Here is a 19,065-nt window from a genome sequence, read left to right as displayed (position 1 = left end):
GTGCTGATGTGTTGCTCTATGTGACTCCAAACCATAGTACAGCATGTCATATAAAGTAAAAAAGAAAAAAGGTCATAATATAATGGGTGATGAAACATTAAAGAAATGGTCATAGTATAGTCATAACAAAAAAGTCACAAGTAAGTAAAGATAAAAAAAGAGGTCATACTGTAGTATGTCATAACAACTAAAAAAGAAATTGTCATGTTATAGTATTACATAAAAAGTAAAAATAAAGGTTGTAGTATAGTATGTCATAAAAACTATGAAAAACAAGTCCAAGTATTTTTTTCATGACTTTTGACGACATACTATAGTATGACTTTTTTTCATGGTTTTGGATGCCATACTATACCATGACTTTTTTTCATGATTTTGGACGACATACTATACTATGACTTTTTTCATGGTTTTTTACGACATACTACACTATGACTTTTTTTCATGTTTTTTGACAACACACCACACTATGAGTTTTTTCCATGGATTTCGACGACATACTATGCTATGGCTTTTTTTCATGGTATTTCACGACATGCTATACTATGAGGTTTTTTTCATGACGTTTGACGACATACTATGCTATGACTTTTTTCATGGTTTTTGATGACACACTATACTATGACTGTTTTTCATGGTTTTAGACAACATGCTATGCTATGACTTTTTTTTCATGACTTTTTACGTCATACAATACTATGACATTTTTTCATCGTTTTTGACGATATACTTTACTATGACTTTTTTCAAGATTTTTGACGTGATATTCAACTATGACCTTTTTCATGATTTTTGACTACAACTATACTATGACTTTTTTTCATGATTTTCAACGACACACTGTACTATGACTTTTTTTCATGGTTTGTGACGACATACTATAATAAAAAAGTCATTGTATTGGATGTCATCAAAAATCATGAAAAAAAGTCATAGTATAGCATGTCGTCCAAAACCATGAAAAAAAGTCACAGTATAGCATGTCGTCCAAAACCATGAAAAAAAAGTCACAGTATAGTATGTCGTCCAAAACCATGAAAAAAAGTCACAGTATAGCATGTCGTCCAAAACCATGAAAAAAAAGTCACAGTATAGTATGTCGTCCAAAACCATGAAAAAAAGTCACAGTATAGCATGTCGTCCAAAACCATGAAAAAAAGTCAGAGTACAGTATGTCATCCAAAACCATGAAAAAAAGTCACAGTATCATGTCATCAAAAATATTGAAAAAAAAGTCATAGTATAGTTTTTTGTCAAAAATCATGAAAAAAGTCATAGTATAGTACATCATCAATGTAAAAAAAATATTCTGAGTAAGAAAGGTCTTTTTTTTTCATGTAAATTACGAAAAGAGAAACCTCACAGAACAAAACATTTTATTTCACTCAACAACACACACACTCAAGGACTCTCTCCAAACACATTCAAATCACCTTGTAGCAAACAGTGGCTTTTGTTTCAGCACATTAACACCACCCCTGTGCTGAGAAGCTTTGAGGAAAGAGGGGGCGGGGCCTACATCATGTACAAGGTCAAAGACAACAGTGGCTTAGTGCAATTATCTGGAGCGTGATGTTCAGCCATGCTATGCTGTGTACAACTACAGACACAAAGGCATGATGAAAACTCGACATTAAACTTTACAAAAAAATAACGTCACACACTGAGAAGCAACTATATAAACTTACACGTGTATTCATCTGGTCATTGAGGTTACCTGTGGCAGTCATTAAGTATTAATAAGTAAACTAACACACTTTGGGGTTCCTTATACAATAGTCTTGGTTTCAGAACACAGTTTCAATACTTTATAAATTTGTTGTGAGACAGTGCATTATCAGTTGGGTTTGATGTCACAAAGTCTGGGCTTGAGGTGCTCGGTACAAAACTATGTAAAATACTCGTTTATCAAAGGTAAACAATGCAGCTTTCAGACAGCTGGTGTCACACGCTGCTCAAACACGTACAGCCACCGTGGAGTGAAATGAAAAGTCATCTGTCCGTACGTCTGATGAATAATGGCAGCAGTGAGGGTGGAAAACAAGTCGCACCACTTGTTTGAGCATCCTTTTGTGTGACTCCGTGCGTGGGTGTGGTACATGGGAAGTGTGCGTGTCCTCTATAACCTCTCGAAGCCAACAGAGCAGAGGAGGAAGATGGCGTAGAGCAGTATGAGACAGAGTCCTAGCTTGCGGTCCAACCTCCAGCAGTTCAGATGCACACACAGGACCTGATGAGGGAAAGGTGGAGAGATTAATTTCCTGTTGCACTGCCCTTAATATGATTCACTCGGCCTGAAAACAGAGACGAGGGCTCTCAGGCCAGGCTTTAATGTAACAATGATCAGATAGGACGGAGATCTAACTCACAGTGAGTGTGACTGAGGCCAGCAGCAGAATCACTGAGTACACCAGGCCTTTGCTGTTGATTGTCACCTAAAAACCAGACATGATAAAGCATTAATATGTTGTGAAATCATGAGGGCTGCTCTGTAATGGTCGACCAGAAAGGTCATCAGTCGGCAAGATTTTATTGGTCGCTTAGTCGCATAAATAAAAAACGTGAAACTCTATTAGGAGCTGCGCCTTGTCAAAATAAATCAAAACCTATATGACTGGACCATGTGGGAATTTAATTTGAAAGGACAGACACAGGAAGAGGCCACACTTAGCAGTCAGACAGGAGTCACGTTACAAACCAATCGCAGCCGACAGATATCTTTCCCTTCTTCTGTAAATATTCAGTCTGTGGTAACAAGAGTCACAAGAGTAGCACCCAGCGCCTGACCTCACATTTTCCAGGCGGTTAAAGATGGCATGTAATAATTAAATTAATATTGTAAACATGTAGGTGACTAGTCAACTAATGGCCCTAAAGTTGGGTTGATTTTAACACTGGAGCGTTTACCACCTTGGTGCAGTTTGTTTGAGCAGGTGGGAACACAGATCTTGCACTCAGGTGCGGACCAAAACAACCAGACTGAGATCTTGTTGAAAAGATGGTCTCTGTCTGCACTATGGTGTGTTTGTGCTGTGGCTACAAAAGAGCCCACGCTTGTCCTCTCTATTCACATCAGCGCTGAACAGGTGTAGGCTGTGTTGAAGATCACACTGATGCCCTGATGGATCTTCAGAAATATTTTTGGCTGATGAGCATGACACAGCTCAGGATGATTAATGTGCGCATCCTTCTCTCAACTGTCATGTTATGCTCCTTCAGCGTCTCCTGTGAATCCACACATTATTTTAATTTTTTAATTTTATTTTTGTCTGCTGAGTATGTGACAGCTCAGGATGATTGATGTGTGCGTCCTTCTCTCAAATGTCTTCGTATGCTCCTTCAGCAACACATTATTTCCTAGCTGCACCTTAATTTTCAAACTGAATGGAGGGACAACTACCCAGTACTGTAACATGCTCATGTTTAAGCCAAACAATGCGTAATGTGACTGCAGTTGGTTCAGATCGAGGTCGGAGCACGTTCTCACCACAAAAGAAACGCACCAGAGTTTATTTGTAACCGGACCGAGACCACCTCTTCAAGAAGGTCTCTGTCCAGTTGTTTTGGTGCAAATCAGAGAGCAACTGCTGTGTTCACACCTGCCCAAATGAAGCGCACTTAAGGGGCAAATTAACTTGAGTTCAATTGAACTGAACCGAACAGGGCAGGTGTGAAAGCATCCAATTACAACCTGGTTCCTGACTCTGATCAGAGCAAACGAAACCTTTAAATACAGTAATTTACTTTATTTCGCACACCAACATTCATGTATAAAAAATGTGTATTGGAGTAAAAAATGGAGTATTTTTAAAGTTTTTTTAGAGAGACATTTTTACAGATAGTCAAGAGGTAAAAAAAAAGGAGAGAGACAGAGGGATAACCAATAGGATGTTGCTATGTTTTACGATATTGGGTCGAGTCAGCTGTACAAGAGATAGAAAACAGTTGGTGTTACCACTGATCCGTAGCTGACGATGAGAGTCCTCAGCGCCCAAGGGAAGCCCAGACCGAGCAGTACATCAAATATATTACTGCCAATGGAGTTGGACACAGCCATGTCACCCATCCCTGCAACATGTGACACACACATAATGACATGCATGTGAAAACAGGAACTGTGAGGGCATTCAAATGACATCGGACATCCAGTCAGACAGCTTGAGTTTTTTGTATAGTTTCTGACTGAGAATTAATTCGATTTAGTTTTGTAACATACCAAAATGTGCAACAAAAGCTTTGTGGTACAAATCATTCATCTGCTGCCGTAAAAGAAAAAAAAAATCATAAAAAAATCATAATATAGTGTGCCAAGAATAACCTTGATTTAGTTTTGTGACACAGCAAAATGTGCAAAAGAAAAAAAAAAGCTAGGTGGTATAAATGATTCAGTAATGTAAGGATGTGTTGAGACACTTAAAGTCCTCCTTTTGATTATGTTTATGTCCCCTGAAATGTCTAAACTTGACTAAACTGACTTCTATCTGTGCAAAAAAAAAAAAAAACAACATAAACAAATAAAAGATGCTAACTACACTGATCATTCTGATAAGCCTACTAGTCACTGATTTTGGTGCACAACAGACTCGTCATCTGGGTCTGATTGAAAAATATTTGTGTAAGTATTTTCTTTAAAATGTGTCTGTAGAGGAACTTTAAACACACGCACACACACACACTCAAACACACACACACACCTTGCCGGGCGACGATGAGGCTGGCCATGCAGTCGGGGACACTGGTGCCGGCTGCCAGAAAAGTGATGCCCATGATGACTTCTGGGATTCCAAGTGTGTAGCTGATTATGGTCACCTAGACAGACACACAAAGGGAAGAGGCTGTGTATCTTTACGTGTGTGTGTGTGTGTGTGTGTGTGTGTGTGTGTGCGGGGGGGGGGGGTACATTAGTGCGTCTCGTACCATCCAGACCATGAGGTAGGAGAAGAGGGCTATCCAGAGCGTGGAGGACAGGAAGGTGAGCAGATACCAGCGCTCCCACCGCGGCAGGTTACAGTCGGGGATGGTGCAGTGAAGCAGGATGCTCACAGGCCAAGAGAGCAGCCACTTCAGACGCACACACCAACCATCTGAGGAAAATATGCAAAAGACACGTGCACGTGCACACACACACACACACACACACACACACACACACACACACACACACACACGTGTGCACACAAGTTTCCCCACAGGGATCATTACAGATTCATCTAAACTTGTAAATTATTCATGCAGCACAGCCTGTGAATCTTAGCATCATCCCTTTTTAATTAGCTCCATTAGTGATGAGCCCATCTATAACACTGCGAAACATTAGAAGTGTGTGTGAGAAAAGCCAAAGAGGAAGCTGTTATGTTTGTAGCAGCATCAGCGATGACAGTCTGAGTTATGAGTTATACAAATCTGCTTGTTGATAAAGTAAAAGGTCCAAAGATTTTGTAGCTTTAATATCTGACACATGACAAGTGTCTGCTCTCATTCACCACTCACCTGGCAGGATGAAGGGTTTGAAAGGAGCGCTCTCCTCCTCTCCATCCTCCTGCTCTTCCTCTTCCTCCTCATCCTCTTTCGGCTGCACTCCCCCACCTGTCTCTCCCCCCGCCTCTTTACCTCTCTCCCTTTCTCCCTCCAGCAGCTGCCTGTCTCCCTCGGCCATCGTCCCGTTCTCCCTCCCCCACTGCCCGTTAGCACCCAAACCGTCCTCCCCTGAAGCTCCCCCCTCCTCTGAGCCGCCCCGGGCCCGAATCAGCCTCTGTCTCTGTGAGCGCGGAGGGAGCGAGAGAGGAAGGGAATGGAAAAAGGAGAAAACAAAGTGACATGAGAAACTTCATCTGACGGCAGCTGACAATATGAGCACTGGCAGGAGGAGTGGAGCATCCACCAGAGGGGATTTGGAAAGCACTGATCGGGGGGCATGGTGCAGAGCAGGGGCAGGAGCGGCGGTTGCACTTTCATTTGGCACTGGAGATGACAAGCACACATGCAGGAGAGGTGAGAGAGTGAGGAAGCCGATTTGGAGATTGAGTTCTTGTCTGCTTTTGTGTCTGGGATAATGTTATGCATTAGGCAGCAGTCTGTGTGTGTTTGTTTGCGGGAGCAAACAGGATGTTGTTTGATACGACATCAAAAATCCATCTCTCCGTGTTTCTGCCTACCTGCAAACCTCCTGCACAGAAACTGCACTGTGAGAAAAATGTTGCCGTAGCAAATCTGAAATATCAATACAGAAACTGAGAACACAATTACCTTAAACAAATAACACCACCACCAAGCTGAAATGGCAGCCTCTAAATTCAAAGGGACTTTTCTTCAGGCACAAATGGAGCTTAAAGATTTCTCATGATGGCAGATTGTGGGAGGACTGAAAGAAAATAACCTCTTCAGTTCTGTTCAGCAAAGAGAACAACAAACAAGTCTCACTGAGGCCTGCTGTTTTTCTCAACATCCCTTCGTCTATATATATCTATATACGCACTTTTTCTTTGTTTTCTGCCATGACTAAATGACTAAAGGGGGTCAGTTCAGCATAATCATATATTACCCAGTCATTGTAAACCTTTCACCTCTTCCTAGCTGGAAGCAATGCGAACAAGTGAGCCAGCCAAAATCAGAATTGTTTCAATGTTTCCCAATGAAGATGTCCTCACCTGCTCAGTGTGTAAGCGAACAGGCTAGGCAACATGTTGCTTGTTTGAGAAAATGTTCACCCTGGCACTATGTTGGTGTCGCTTTGTAACGACCAACCTATTTTCAGAGCAACAGCAAGGCATTGTGGAAGCTCACTCAGAGCTCAATAAGCTCCCTGATGCTCATCGTAGATCTGGATACTTTTTCACAAAACATCCACCACAGTTTGCTGGCTCGCTGCATGTTAGGAAGTGGTGTAAGTTATTGCTCTGATCTGATTTTTTTGTACCTTCACATAGTTTTTTAAAATGTGGCCAATATCAGATTCCAATGTGAACTGGTCGCTGTCCTGAACTGACCGGCTTGTGCAAATCAACAATAACAAAGACGTCATGCACAGCCATTGGGAGAAATTTGGGGTTCAGTATCTTGCTCAAGGATACTTCAACATGCAGACTGGAGGAGCCGGGGATTGAACCGCTGATATTTCCATTAGTGAACAACCCGCTCTACCTCCTGAGCCACAGCTGCTATTTGTAGTGAGGTGTGAGGATGTGGAGTCAGAGGCAGGAGTGGTGGGATTGTGATGTGAATGGCTTCATTGAAACTGATTTCATCCAAAGTATCAGGAGGTAAAGTGCGACTTTAAACAACATCTGTTCATCACAGCTGTGTTTCATGTTTGTGTTCACCAAGTGACCTTAACCGGGGCAGAACTGAGACAATTGTCAATCTTTAGTGAATAAAAGTCCCATGAATTCTGCTGTGACTGTTCAGACTGAGGTCAAAAAAGGTTGCAAGAAATCAGACCTGTATCTGTTTTTTGGATTGCAAATGAAAGTGGCCCAAATCAAAATTGAAAAGATCAGATTCCATGTGATTTTTGCTGATTGCAATGGGAAAAAAAACAACAGATTAGTCACAAACGAGCAAAAAAATCTGATTTGGGCCTCTTTTGACAGCAGTTTGAACGTAGCCATAGTAAAAGCCCCTAAAACTTTGCAGTGATGTCATTTTTAATGGTGCAACACAATTTAGTAAAGCAGCTAGTTAGTAGTTACTGAAAGCTTCGAGACGACTTTACAACACAAACTTAAGAACAGATGTGCGAGTGGATGTGCCCCAGTTCAGGAACATAAGGGTGAGTGCAGTGATCCTTCACCATATTTAACTTTTAATATGACCCGGCTCATCTGACAATGACATATTAAAATGCAGCACATGCACATTTAAATACCCACCAACCCAGCCGAAAAAACCAGGGGAACTTGATGTTACATGAAGGGTGTGAGGAGCGCGTGCAGTGTACCTCGTTGATGACCATGCGTCCTGCCATGCGCAGGCGGGTGAAGGGGGGGAAATGCGGGGTGATGAGAAGGCGGAGGCTTGCCTCTGAAAAAGAGAGCTGGTGGGGGTGCAGGTTCAGCAGCTCATCCACCATCACCACCCCTGAGTCCTGGCCGGCCACCACAGACGAATCTGGGGGAAGTGTGGGGAGATGGAGGAAGGTTAGAAGAAGATATCAGTGGAAAGGAGAAGAGCTTAAAGTTATGCTAGGCAGGATTTTCCTAAATCATCATTTATGACTCACTCTAAGTGTGTGGTGGTGTACTTATCCGCAGAGACTTTGCCCTCTGCCTCTATTTTCTTATTATTTTGCTGTGTTTGAGACATGCAGGTGAGGTTGGGACATTATAAAGAGGTAGCAACCAGGTAGTAGCAGCATGCATCCAAAACGAAGCTATGAAACTCACAGATACAGCCCAGAAAAAAACAGAAATCTGGCAAAGCTTGCTCTAGAACAAGAGTGAATATCTGGGGTTGGCTTTCACTTTCGCTGGTGAGCAGCAAAGGGGAAGATAGGGATGAAGAGGGATGCACAGTTGGCTTGTTTTCTGTTGGACAGGTAGGCTCCAGCGGTTAGCTCAGTTAGAGTGTTTAAGTATTGGCTTTCCATTACAACAAATGTAACAGTCTTGCAATAGAAAAGTAGCTTGCAGTGTACACACAAGCAGTTTAGGTAAGACGGCCAAGAGTGTTGTGTTTACAACCAGTAACCAACACTTCCTGCATTGTAAACCTTTAATAACACAGTGAGCGACAGGCAGCAGACAAACACGGAGACAAAGAGGACAGAGTGACAGAGTGGAAAAAAGATTTGTCCATCAAAGTGGTCTAGTTCTATTTCAGCCTGCTGGAAATCCACAGGGGAACAGAAATGGGTTTGACTGGCAGCCGTAACTGTGTCACTGGGTCTGCTGAATACTGGAGCTTCTTTGATATTTTGGATGTACACATGCCAACGTACAAACACGAGCTCCAGCACCTGGCTTCAGCGGCACCATGTCGTTGTCACAGTCTCCAATATTTCCGACAGCAGTGGTCCGCCGCAGGCTGCTCAGACACGGCTGGCCTGCCCTGCTGCAGTGTCTCTCTACCAGGCTGCACAGAGATCTGTTGAACCTACACACACACACACACAGGTGTTCTGTCTTTAGTGGGCATGGAGCACATGTTGATACTAACAGGATGGAAAGGTGAGAGGAAGAGAGAGACTCACTTCATGATGAGTATGTAGATTCCGTACATAGAGATCAGGATGATGGTCTCCCACCTGAAACACGCACACAAACACAGATTCATAACCACAACATTCATCACAGTGACAGTCAGAATACCTAGCAAACTAATTTTCAAACAGTGTAATTGAGTTTCATTACAGTCTTACCACATGACTTTCTCATCATAGATCACCTGCAAACCCAATGAAAACACACTTTAATTACACCTCACAGAAAATCATTTTTTACACACCTTATCATAGGAACACAATAAAAGATTGATTAGCTTCATCACGGGTATGTTGAAGAAACTGCAACACACAAATGAAAAGTATATATTTGAAAACATACATTTGTAACAAGTTTTGACTTGAGCCCTGTGTACACATACACAGATATTTAAAAAAAAATTATGTAGAAAAAAAAATTAAATAAATAAAAATCTGTCCACACGACCTTCGTTTAAAAAAAAAAAAAAATGAACACACTCAAATGCAAAAATGACTCTATATGCTCGCCGGCGTTAGCGGTCTACTGCAGTCTGCCCTCATTGCAAAGGTAGTATTCAGGTTAATGTTATCTTTTTTGGAGATCTAATCACAGTTGACTGCCCTGCAATATAAGAACAAAGGAGCTCACTCAAAGATACAAGAAATGCTCTGCACATGTCAAAGTTTTCCTTCATGATGTCAAGCTCAGCTCACATCCCAGCTACATCAGCTGATCTCAAACAGCCCAATCAACTGATGGAGCAGCTGATTGATCACATGATTCCTTTCTATGCAACCAATTGGTGAATCTCATTTAGGGCGCTCTATTTAAACTGCTCTTGCCTGCCTACTGTTGTTGCTTCCTCTGCAAGCCGCTTTGCAACCCGCCTCCACCCCAGCTCCTCCTTTTCATGCTGTGTCTGACTTATCAATGTCATTTCTGTTTGTCATTAATGCTGCTCTGTTCTGTTCCAGGGAAGTCTTTGCTGCTGCTCTCTCTGTCCCAGGCTTTCCACATAGGCACGAGGAAGAGGCTTTCTGCATAGACCCGAGGAAAGGCAGAGAGGCCCCAGTACAGAGCCATACCACCAAATATAATACTGCAAATGGAAATAAAGTTTTCTTTGACTAAAGTGTTCCTGACTGAATTATCATTCTAGGCAGACTTTAAACTGTAGACACTGAGGTAAACCAAGTAACACCCGGCAGAGCAGACGTGGTGCAGCAGTGCTAAGTTTAAGTGTACGGTAGTCATTAGACCAAGCAGTGCTAATAATATGTTATTTCTGGCGCATGTTGATTATACAAAGTAATAGCTGACATGCTCGAATTGAGGAGATTACATCATTAATTCCCAAACATTTTACATGCTCACATGGTTAGGCAGTAACCATGGTTTTTAAAAATCGGCATCTTAGAAAGCGTTTTTAAAAGTCTTCATTTTAGTGACCTAAAACTCTGTTTACGTGGTGACAAGAGGCAAAAGCGTAGAGAAAAATATCTGTTTAAAAAATCTTGTTTACGATTCTAAAAAACACATTTAAGTGATCCTAATTAAAGGGTTTTTTGTGTGTGTTTGTTAAAAAAATTATTGACAGACAGGATAATAAAAGAATATTGCCCTCAAAAATCCAGTATCAAGTCAAGCAGTAATATATAAACTGAGCAGCTTCTCCCGACTGGTAGCCAAATATATATTGTAGTTTGTGGTCTTGTGAATGTAGGCTTTAAAGTAAGTAAAGGTGATTTCTGGAGGCTTCCTCACCAGGATAAGCACCACTATGGACAGGATGTAGAAGACAGCATCACGAAACAAAGGCCACCAGCTCAGAGAAATGGGCTGCAGAGAGAAGACATGCACATTTTCATTAATGAAATAAAGCAAAAAGTGTAAGATTTATAATGATGTGATCATTTTCTGCACCAGAGAGTTTTACACTGGCAAAAATTGCTTTTATGTTTGAGATTCTATTTGGTCATTTGTCCTCTTTTAGTTACTAAAATAAGATCCTGGGGCTCCTTCTAGCTTCTGGTATGAAGACAGTGTGTGTACCTGTCCAGCAAAGATGCCACAGAGCCCGATGATGACCAGGATGTTAAAGACAGCTGATCCCACAATAGTTCCCACACCCACATCTCCTTTTGTGATAAACACCCCTAAAAACAAGGGACATGAAAGAACAAGCTGTAAAACATTAACAGAAACAAATGTAATGTGACAATCTGTGAGAAATGGTGGATTGTATCTCCATCCCATACATTAAATTACACAAAAATGGACATTATCTCTCACTCCTCTGAAGAGGAATATTGCATCTTTGTTCATATCCACAGGGGCTGGGCAGATATCTTTTATCTTTTATCTTGTGTGGAATATTCACTGCAATATTGCCTAAAGTCCCTCCAACACTTATGAAAACCAGCCTTTTTTCTGTAGAGAATAAAACAGATTATTTGAGAGGCAATATATGAGGAAATGTCCGTTCTTACAAATTACAGCCATACATCTGTTTCTAGGCCATTTTAATAAGCTGCATGTTATTTCTTCTGTGAACAGCAGCAGTATCCAGGATCAGTCCCCTGTGGTGTTCCAGTTTCTCTCAGTGTGTGATGGTTTCTGTCTCTGCTTTATATCCGGGCCGCAGTTTCCACAGACTGTGAACAACAAGACGTCTTTTTAATTTTTCACACAGGAAACTTTGATCTCATCGATGCCAGTGCCTGGATTTCAATATTTCAAATTTCTTTGGTCGTTTCCACTGAGATTGTACTTTTTCATCTCAGTCCACATTTACTGAAACCCTAACTTGCAGTGTTAGGAGTAACTGTGATTCAGCTACTTTTGGAGGTAACTAATTGTATCTGATTACTTGCTCAAATTAAATAGCTCAATCATTACTCATCACTTTTGTCTTGATAATAGCCAACAAATGTAGCCTGTTTTTCCAGGTTATGATCTAACGTCACCTGTAGTGATGTGTGACGATAAATGCGCCTATCAAAACATATCCATGTGTCTTATTATTCCACTACTTCCTTTTCATCATATTGAAAACGGTAATAATTGACAGCTGTCTTGTCCCACACTGTGCCACAGCAACACTAAATAATATAGCCAAGTGTGGATTAGTAAGAGCAGTGGTTCCAACTGGTGGGTCCCGGTCCAAAAGTGGGTCATGGGTCCATTCTGAATGGACTGCAAGTGACTTGTGAACATGTCAAGTTTTGTAAAAAACACACTTTATTTTGAAGCACAGTAAATTTCTGGCACAGAGCTTTTGTTTTGAAGTGCCATTTCCTGCTGTAGAGTGAGCGACTAACGGACAGCTACTTGACAGAGACAGCACACTAGTTCGACAACATGGTCAAACGCAAGTAGGGGGCAGAATGTATTAAACTGTGTGGACCCTGAACAAATGACTAAGGAGATATCTGGACCCCGTGGCTGCACCAGTTGGAAACCACTGAATAAGAGAATTGTTGCAGATATTAAAGTAAAGTAATTAAATTCACTATGAGATAAGTAACTCGTAACTGCAACTAATTACTAATTTTCAGTAACTTGCACAGCACTGGTGATACTGACTTTGCAGCCCAGGTGCCAGATGGCCTGACGACCTATTTTCTAATTCACAATGAAATAAACTGACTCACACTATGATTATTTTTGTGCTTTGAATGTCAATAAGGTGCCAGAGAGAAAAGAACAACATAAAATGAGCTTGTTTTTTTCTGTTTTTAAAAAGTGCATCTAAATCTAAACGATTTAAGACTCCAAATGTCCTGAAATCCTAGAAATGCCCCTGCATACACTTGACCTTTGCAGGGCTGCTGTGACTGGACTTGCCCCTTATCCAAGAAGAGTGAGAACAGCTTACCAACAGGCAATTGAGAAATATTATTAATGTGTGTTTATTAACTGGCCCCTGACCTCATGTCATTTTGCAAAAGTGGCCCTTGGGCAAAGCATGTTGAGTATCTCTGTCCTACTACTCTGTGGACTGACGAACAAACAACACTAGCAAGAACATCTGAAACAATTCACAGGTGGACTGTCAAACCATCCAATAAAAATGAAACACGCTCCTCTGGCTGTCTTTCTTCATGTCTACTTTACGCTTGAAATCGGTTCCTCTGCCTGCAGACACTTGAATTCTCTCAGTCTTAATCAACTGAAGATGCATCTGATTGCAGGTAATTGGAGCGCTGATGAACAATCCACGGGCTAACTCATTAGTGCGAGTTACTGATTACACGAGTGTCATACTGACCAATTAGAGAGGTGAAGAGCTCGGGGGCGGAGCTCCCAGCTGCCATGAAGGTTGCCCCGGCAACATCTTGACTGAGCTGAAGGTTCTGGAGGAAAAACAAATCCCAAATCAAATGACTGATCAGATGAATAACTGTGTATCCAAAGTCTAACTATTAAAAACACATAAGTGAGCCACATTGTTGCACTGGCTGATATGTTCCTTCACTACAATGAACCTGGGCACTGCAGTTTAATTTGAGTCAATCTCACATGCAGGAAATAATCACTAGTGCGCCAAATGTGTATTAATCCGCGATTGAAAATAGTCCCCAACAAATGCACTTTACTCTTGTTTGAGTAATGTTTGCTTAAAACTATAGTGCCCATCTTTTTTGAGCCTTTAAAAAAAGCAAATAAACAAAAACTAAACAATACATCTGTAAATTTTCATTTAAGAGTTACATCTTCAGTTGAAACAAATTTAAAAAAGGGCTTGTTGCTGAATTATACAGATGGGGAAGACAGAAAGTGGTGATAGATGGACTAATGCACTGTTGGTCTACATCTTTTTGAAGGAAATATAGACAGTAACAAAATTAACTCTGTCCTAACACAAAGACAACATGAACTATCGAATTGTAGACTCAGATTGTTTTCGCACTCAAATGCATGATTTTATTTATCTATTATGATGTTGTTAGTTCATACCTCTGACACTTTTTCCAGCGATGGCACAAAGTAAACATCACACACGATGGCCAGCGCATGAAACATGTAGATAGCCTGTGAAATACAGGAGACATGTGACCACATGGCTTAAATAAGTGAGTCTGTTTCTAAGTTTAATGCAACAAAATGTAGCTTCCTTCATTTTAAAGAGCAACTAAACCCCAGGCATTTGGCTTGAGCGTCTCCTCTCTGAAACGTGAACAAGTATCAAAAAGGGGCAGGGCTGGGAGGTCTCCATCGTGCCAAAGTGCATGCACACAAAATAAAATAAATCCAATCTATAGCCTGTGCTTTAGGTTGTATAGCTCAGCAACACTTAGAGAAAAACAGTTCCCTGCACTCAAGGTGATGTTTTTTTTTGACAAAGTGTAAAATGACAGACCTTCTCTGTAATCTTTTCGGCCTTGTCACAGTCTCGAGGGGATTTCTCTGTCTCTTTAAGAGTGTATTCTCCAGTGTTTGTTGCCTTGATGCAGCCTTGCATGAATTCACCTACATGAATGAACTGTATTCCATTGAGTGTTTATTTTAGTTGTCTGTACATCTTTTGCACCACTTAGGCTACACTAATATATCTTCTTATTGGCCATTTGCTCTCGGCCTTCTGTTGCACTTACAGTGGCATGGTGAGTGTGAAAGACCACTCAAGAGACTCTCTCACTGAGCTGAAATCAAACGAGTGCTTGTAAATTCAATAAATAACATAAATAAACAGTCTCATACTGCCTTTTTCGTTTATGGTGTGTGGTGTTTCGTCGTGGGCGGGGCTCACACACACAAGAGCTCAGCGGAGTGGAGGAGAGACAGACAGCTGACAGTTGGAGAGTTGATAACGGCTGCACTCTATGTTGCTGTGAACAAAAGCTTTGTGAGTATAAAGTTCCTTTTACTAGCGGATTTTGGCAACTCAGTTATATAAATTAAAACCGGTCTCGATGAGACGCCAGGTCTGGTCGCAATTGACGCAGCAAAGCTGTTCATTTTTATAGAAGTTCTTTGGATTTAAAGCTCTTAAAGCCCAACAAGTCGGCGGCTACCTGCTTGAGCCAATGTTAGTTAGCTGCTTTGATCACACATACAAATATGAATGTTAAAACTGTTGTCAGTATGGATATGCTACACACATCGTTAGTTTGCTTAGATACTTCACAATTAAATTGTTCAATTCATTTTACTGAGCATCAAAGAAGACCATAATTTATTCAGATGTACTGGCGTGGTAGAAGTTTTATGGTAACTCACTGACTGACTGCTCGTCTCAGTCTGCCACAGTTTGAGTGGGTGGTGACAAAAGCTGGCTCCGTATACCTAACTTGGTACAAGATTGGTCAGTAGCAAAATTCAATTCCAGGAGCCAGGTTTCAACCTGTCGACGGTAGTCACGAATCCGATCATGTAGAATTTAAATACTTTGCACTCAAATGTCAAGATTTGGACCTGAATCAATCAGAAACACTACTAAATACCCATATATATTGGTTTTCAGCTAAAAAAAGTGGTTTGGGGGTTTAGTTACTCTTTAAATTCTGGTTTTCAGGCAGAGCTGATACTCACACAGAGGACATGAAGGAGTACCGCTCCCTGTCTCCTCTGCTCCATAGTGAAGATGTCTTCAGGAAAATCACTGATAGCTGGAGAAGAGATGGGAAGAGGCAGAAAGACATCTAATGATGTATAAAATGAGGGAAATCCCTGAACTAAAGATGAAACGATTGGTGAATTAACTGATTAGTCGATCCAAAGAAGAATCGGTCGGCAAGTAGAATCGATTAAAGGGGACCTGTTACGCTCATTTTCACATTCATACATGTATATAAAGTTTCTACTAGAACATGTTTACATGCTTTAATGTTCAAACTCTCTATGCTACAGCCACTGTATTCACTATCTGTCTGAAACACTTCATTGTAGCACCTCTCTCGTAAGCCCAGTCCTCTCTAATTGATGAGTGTTTCCGGTTCTTCAGTATCTCGCCAGCTGGGGAATGACTGTATCAAATTATAGTGGCACTTTCTACCATGGAAAAACACCAACTAAAGCCTCACGAGCAGACATGTTCCAGCAGAAATATGATCCGAAATTGTGGAGAAATTAGCATCAGCAACCAAGATTACATGTTTCCCTGACATTAACATGTAGCTACATTTAGCAGTGTAAGCTACGTAATGTAAACACTTGACAGGCACAATTTTTTCCCCAAGAAACTAAAGGTGACTTTGCTGTACTTTGTCTTCTGTGATTTTACACTGAGTATCTCTGAGTTTGGGAGTGTCAGTTAGATAAAGCAAGTAATTAGATGACACCGCCTCGGGCTCTTATTTCCTCAGGAGATTATAGCTGGCATTTTTTTCTATTGATTAATGAAGAAAAATAATCAGCACATTAATCAGCCATGAAAATGACAGTAATTTGCAGCTCAGCCCGGCACCTCCAGTCACTTGTGTGTACATGTGCGATATGTGTGTATGACTTGGTGTTATGTGTGTCCGGTTGTATCCCCTAGCAACAAGTGCCGGGACAGCTTGAGGTCATGTGACTACACAGGTTCAGTTGCATTCAGTTTCTCGTCCAGTTTCGTTGAAATAGCTCATCCTGTAACACTGTGTGCCACACTGTCCCTCATGCCATCTGCACCCAGGTTCATTCATATTGACTTTCTTCTGCAACTCGAGCAATTCCTATAAAGTCAACCTTCAGAGGCATCTAATTTGGCTGAGTTAAGACGATGCATCACAACCACCCTCTGTCCAAATGTGAGGCTGTGTTTGCCAGACTGCACAGTCTTGCACATAAGCTCAAACAAATGCCCCGGCTCACTGCGCCATAAACAAAGCTTTTATTATTGCGAGGCAGTTCAGAACAACAATAATCTGGAGTGTCGCCTCCCAAGTGACTTTCTGATTTATAGAGGAGTCTGGATTTATAAAACCTCCACTGAAGATGAAGGTACCAAAACATGTGAGTGAAACAAGTGTGACTGAAGTGCATGAGATCCTGCACAGAGGCGACATTGTGCAGCAAGAGGCTAACATGCATCACGTGCAGGGATGGAGACACAGATATGGTGGGATATTATGACAACCTGTCACATGATTTTGTTTGGATACAGATCAAACAGTATATTTTTATCACCAAGAACAAGACGTGCTCTTGAAAACAGCAATATGGTAATCTGAAGAAAATGTCTTCGAGGCCTTGAAGTTAATCTGTACTGTATTTTCCCAAGGCAGTTTCTCTAGTCTGATATATGCAGATCAGTGTATTCTCTGTAATTGGCTCCAAAATCTCTTCATCTCACACCAGACCATAAGACAATGTCACTATTTTTCTTCGTCTCTCGAAAACAGCCAAATACACCCGAGCACACACACAAGTGATGAGAGAACTGCTGATGAGAGGCCACTAATCAGCAGGTCACCACGACAGGGCAGGCACTTTGAACAGCTCCAGATGCACACACGCCATCCAACCACAATTTCAGCATTCAGTTTCCTAGCAACCGGGTCCCCTCAAAGGCCTAACTGTGTTTAAACATCTAGATGAGCAGAGTTTGAAGAAATGAAGGATGAGCTGGAGTGGAGAGGTAGATCGATGCACGGAGGAGATAGACTTGGATTAAACACATTAATAGAGATGAGACGTGCTGCCTCGACACACACACACACACACACTGGCGTTACCAAGATCATCACAGTGATATCACATTCACTATGGCATGAATATCAAAACCTGAGCTTAAATCTGGGCCTGTTAATGATTGAAAAGCTTCTCATTTCACTTCATCAGCCTCAAAAGTGACTGTATATTTTACATTTTTTAAGTTAGGTTAGAAGAAATTCTCTTCTTTGTATATAAACACACATGGTAAATGCCTCACCAGATCTCCTGCTGTCAGTCTGGTTGTCAGCTTGCTGGATGAGCCCTCTCTTGGAAAAGGAGATGCTGTGATCCATAGTGGGTCCATGTGAGCCTGAGGAGAGGGGTTGATATATAAATGCATACACTGATAAAATATACAGGAGTTATGATACTGGATATGTGAGTGGCTGTCAAATACAGTAAACTTACCTAACTATGGTATTTATTTTGTCTACTGTGCTGCTAAAACACTCTTTAAGGTTTTAATTAGCCTTTAATGTTATGCATAATACTTTAATAATGTGCTTTACATGGTTATAAAGAACATGTGTAACAGCAGATAAAAAAATCAGGACAGCTTTATGTAATTTTTCCTTGAGAAGCACCTGCAACATCACTGAAGTTGAAGATCCAGGCGGCTGCGAGCAGACCGACTCCACAAACGCAGAACCGGGGGAGGAGCCGCGTCTGCCTCGGTCTCCTCGGCGCCTTCATCCCGCCAGCCGCCGCCGCTCGCCGGCTCTCCGCTCAGAACATGTCGCCTCCTCCTCCACCTCCTTCTCACACAGCCGGTCCCGTCTCCCCTCTGTTTGCAGACCGGATCCAACTGGCCTGTTGCTCTATCTTCCCAAATTTATCCTCTTTCAGCTGTTTTTAGCTTCTGGATCCATCCACGGTGCGGGAGGAGGTTGGAGAGGTCCGGCCTGCCATCATCAGCATCTCAGCACCGACGCAGCATCCGCATCCACCGGCTCAAACTCCAGCAAACACACAATGAATCATCGGCCAGCTCCTACATACAATCATCTCTCGATTCAGAGCATCCCCCTGTCCCTCCTGCCCTACATCTGATCCCCCACTTTATGATGCTCTGTGTGAGAGGGAGGGGGTGTTTTCCTCAAGTCACAGACGAGACCACCAGGGAGCGCCTTGAGCTGGGAGGGGCGACTGTGGAGACTGGGAGGCATGGGAGCACACATACACGTTTACTGCATGTAATCTAAAATGTGACGAGTAATTAGAAACATTTATAATGTTGAAGTGAATC

At 41.7% G+C, this 19,065-nt stretch overlaps 1 protein-coding gene across 4 annotated transcripts; it reads right to left on the bottom strand.

Moving 5' to 3' along the window:
* Positions 1-1,359: 1,359 nt before the first annotated feature.
* On the bottom strand, positions 1,360-18,856 carry slc24a6a (solute carrier family 24 member 6a). Of its 4 annotated transcripts, none has more exons than XM_033632967.2 (17): positions 18,404-18,856; positions 18,037-18,129; positions 15,714-15,790; positions 14,139-14,213; positions 13,450-13,534; positions 11,232-11,335; positions 10,944-11,018; positions 9,356-9,381; positions 9,188-9,241; positions 8,936-9,090; positions 7,937-8,106; positions 5,491-5,758; positions 4,918-5,084; positions 4,695-4,809; positions 3,956-4,068; positions 2,370-2,435; positions 1,360-2,230 (listed from the first exon to the last, which is right to left on the bottom strand). In XM_033632967.2, the coding sequence occupies exons 1-17, from the start codon at positions 18,510-18,512 to the stop codon at positions 2,120-2,122; spliced, it is 1,863 nt and encodes a 620-aa protein (XP_033488858.1). In that variant the 5' UTR covers positions 18,513-18,856; the 3' UTR covers positions 1,360-2,119. The 4 variants fall into 4 exon arrangements, with proteins under 4 accessions (XP_033488858.1, XP_033488872.1, XP_033488864.1 ...); XM_033632981.2 differs by having other exon boundaries at positions 8,018-8,106; XM_033632973.2 differs by having other exon boundaries at positions 8,954-9,090.
* Between the last annotated feature and the right edge of the window lie 209 nt (positions 18,857-19,065).

Source organism: Epinephelus lanceolatus, chromosome 7 (assembly GCF_041903045.1).
Source record: "Epinephelus lanceolatus isolate andai-2023 chromosome 7, ASM4190304v1, whole genome shotgun sequence".
NCBI classification, from domain to species: domain Eukaryota; kingdom Metazoa; phylum Chordata; class Actinopteri; order Perciformes; family Serranidae; genus Epinephelus; species Epinephelus lanceolatus.
This window is presented reverse-complemented; position numbering and strand designations above follow the sequence as displayed.

Excerpts from the sequence above, each read along its gene's own strand:
- slc24a6a (XM_033632967.2), bottom strand. The coding sequence starts at position 18,512 with ATGAAGGCGCCGAGGAGACCGAGGCAGACGCGGCTCCTCCCCCGGTTC. Across the intron at positions 9,091-9,187 it reads ATCTACATACTCATCATGAA|GTTCAACAGATCTCTGTGCA; the intron begins GTGAGTCTCTCT and ends GTGTGTGTGTAG. Across the intron at positions 8,107-8,935 it reads AGGTGCTGGAGCTCGTGTTT|ATTCGTCTGTGGTGGCCGGC; the intron begins GTACGTTGGCAT and ends CACTTCCCCCAG.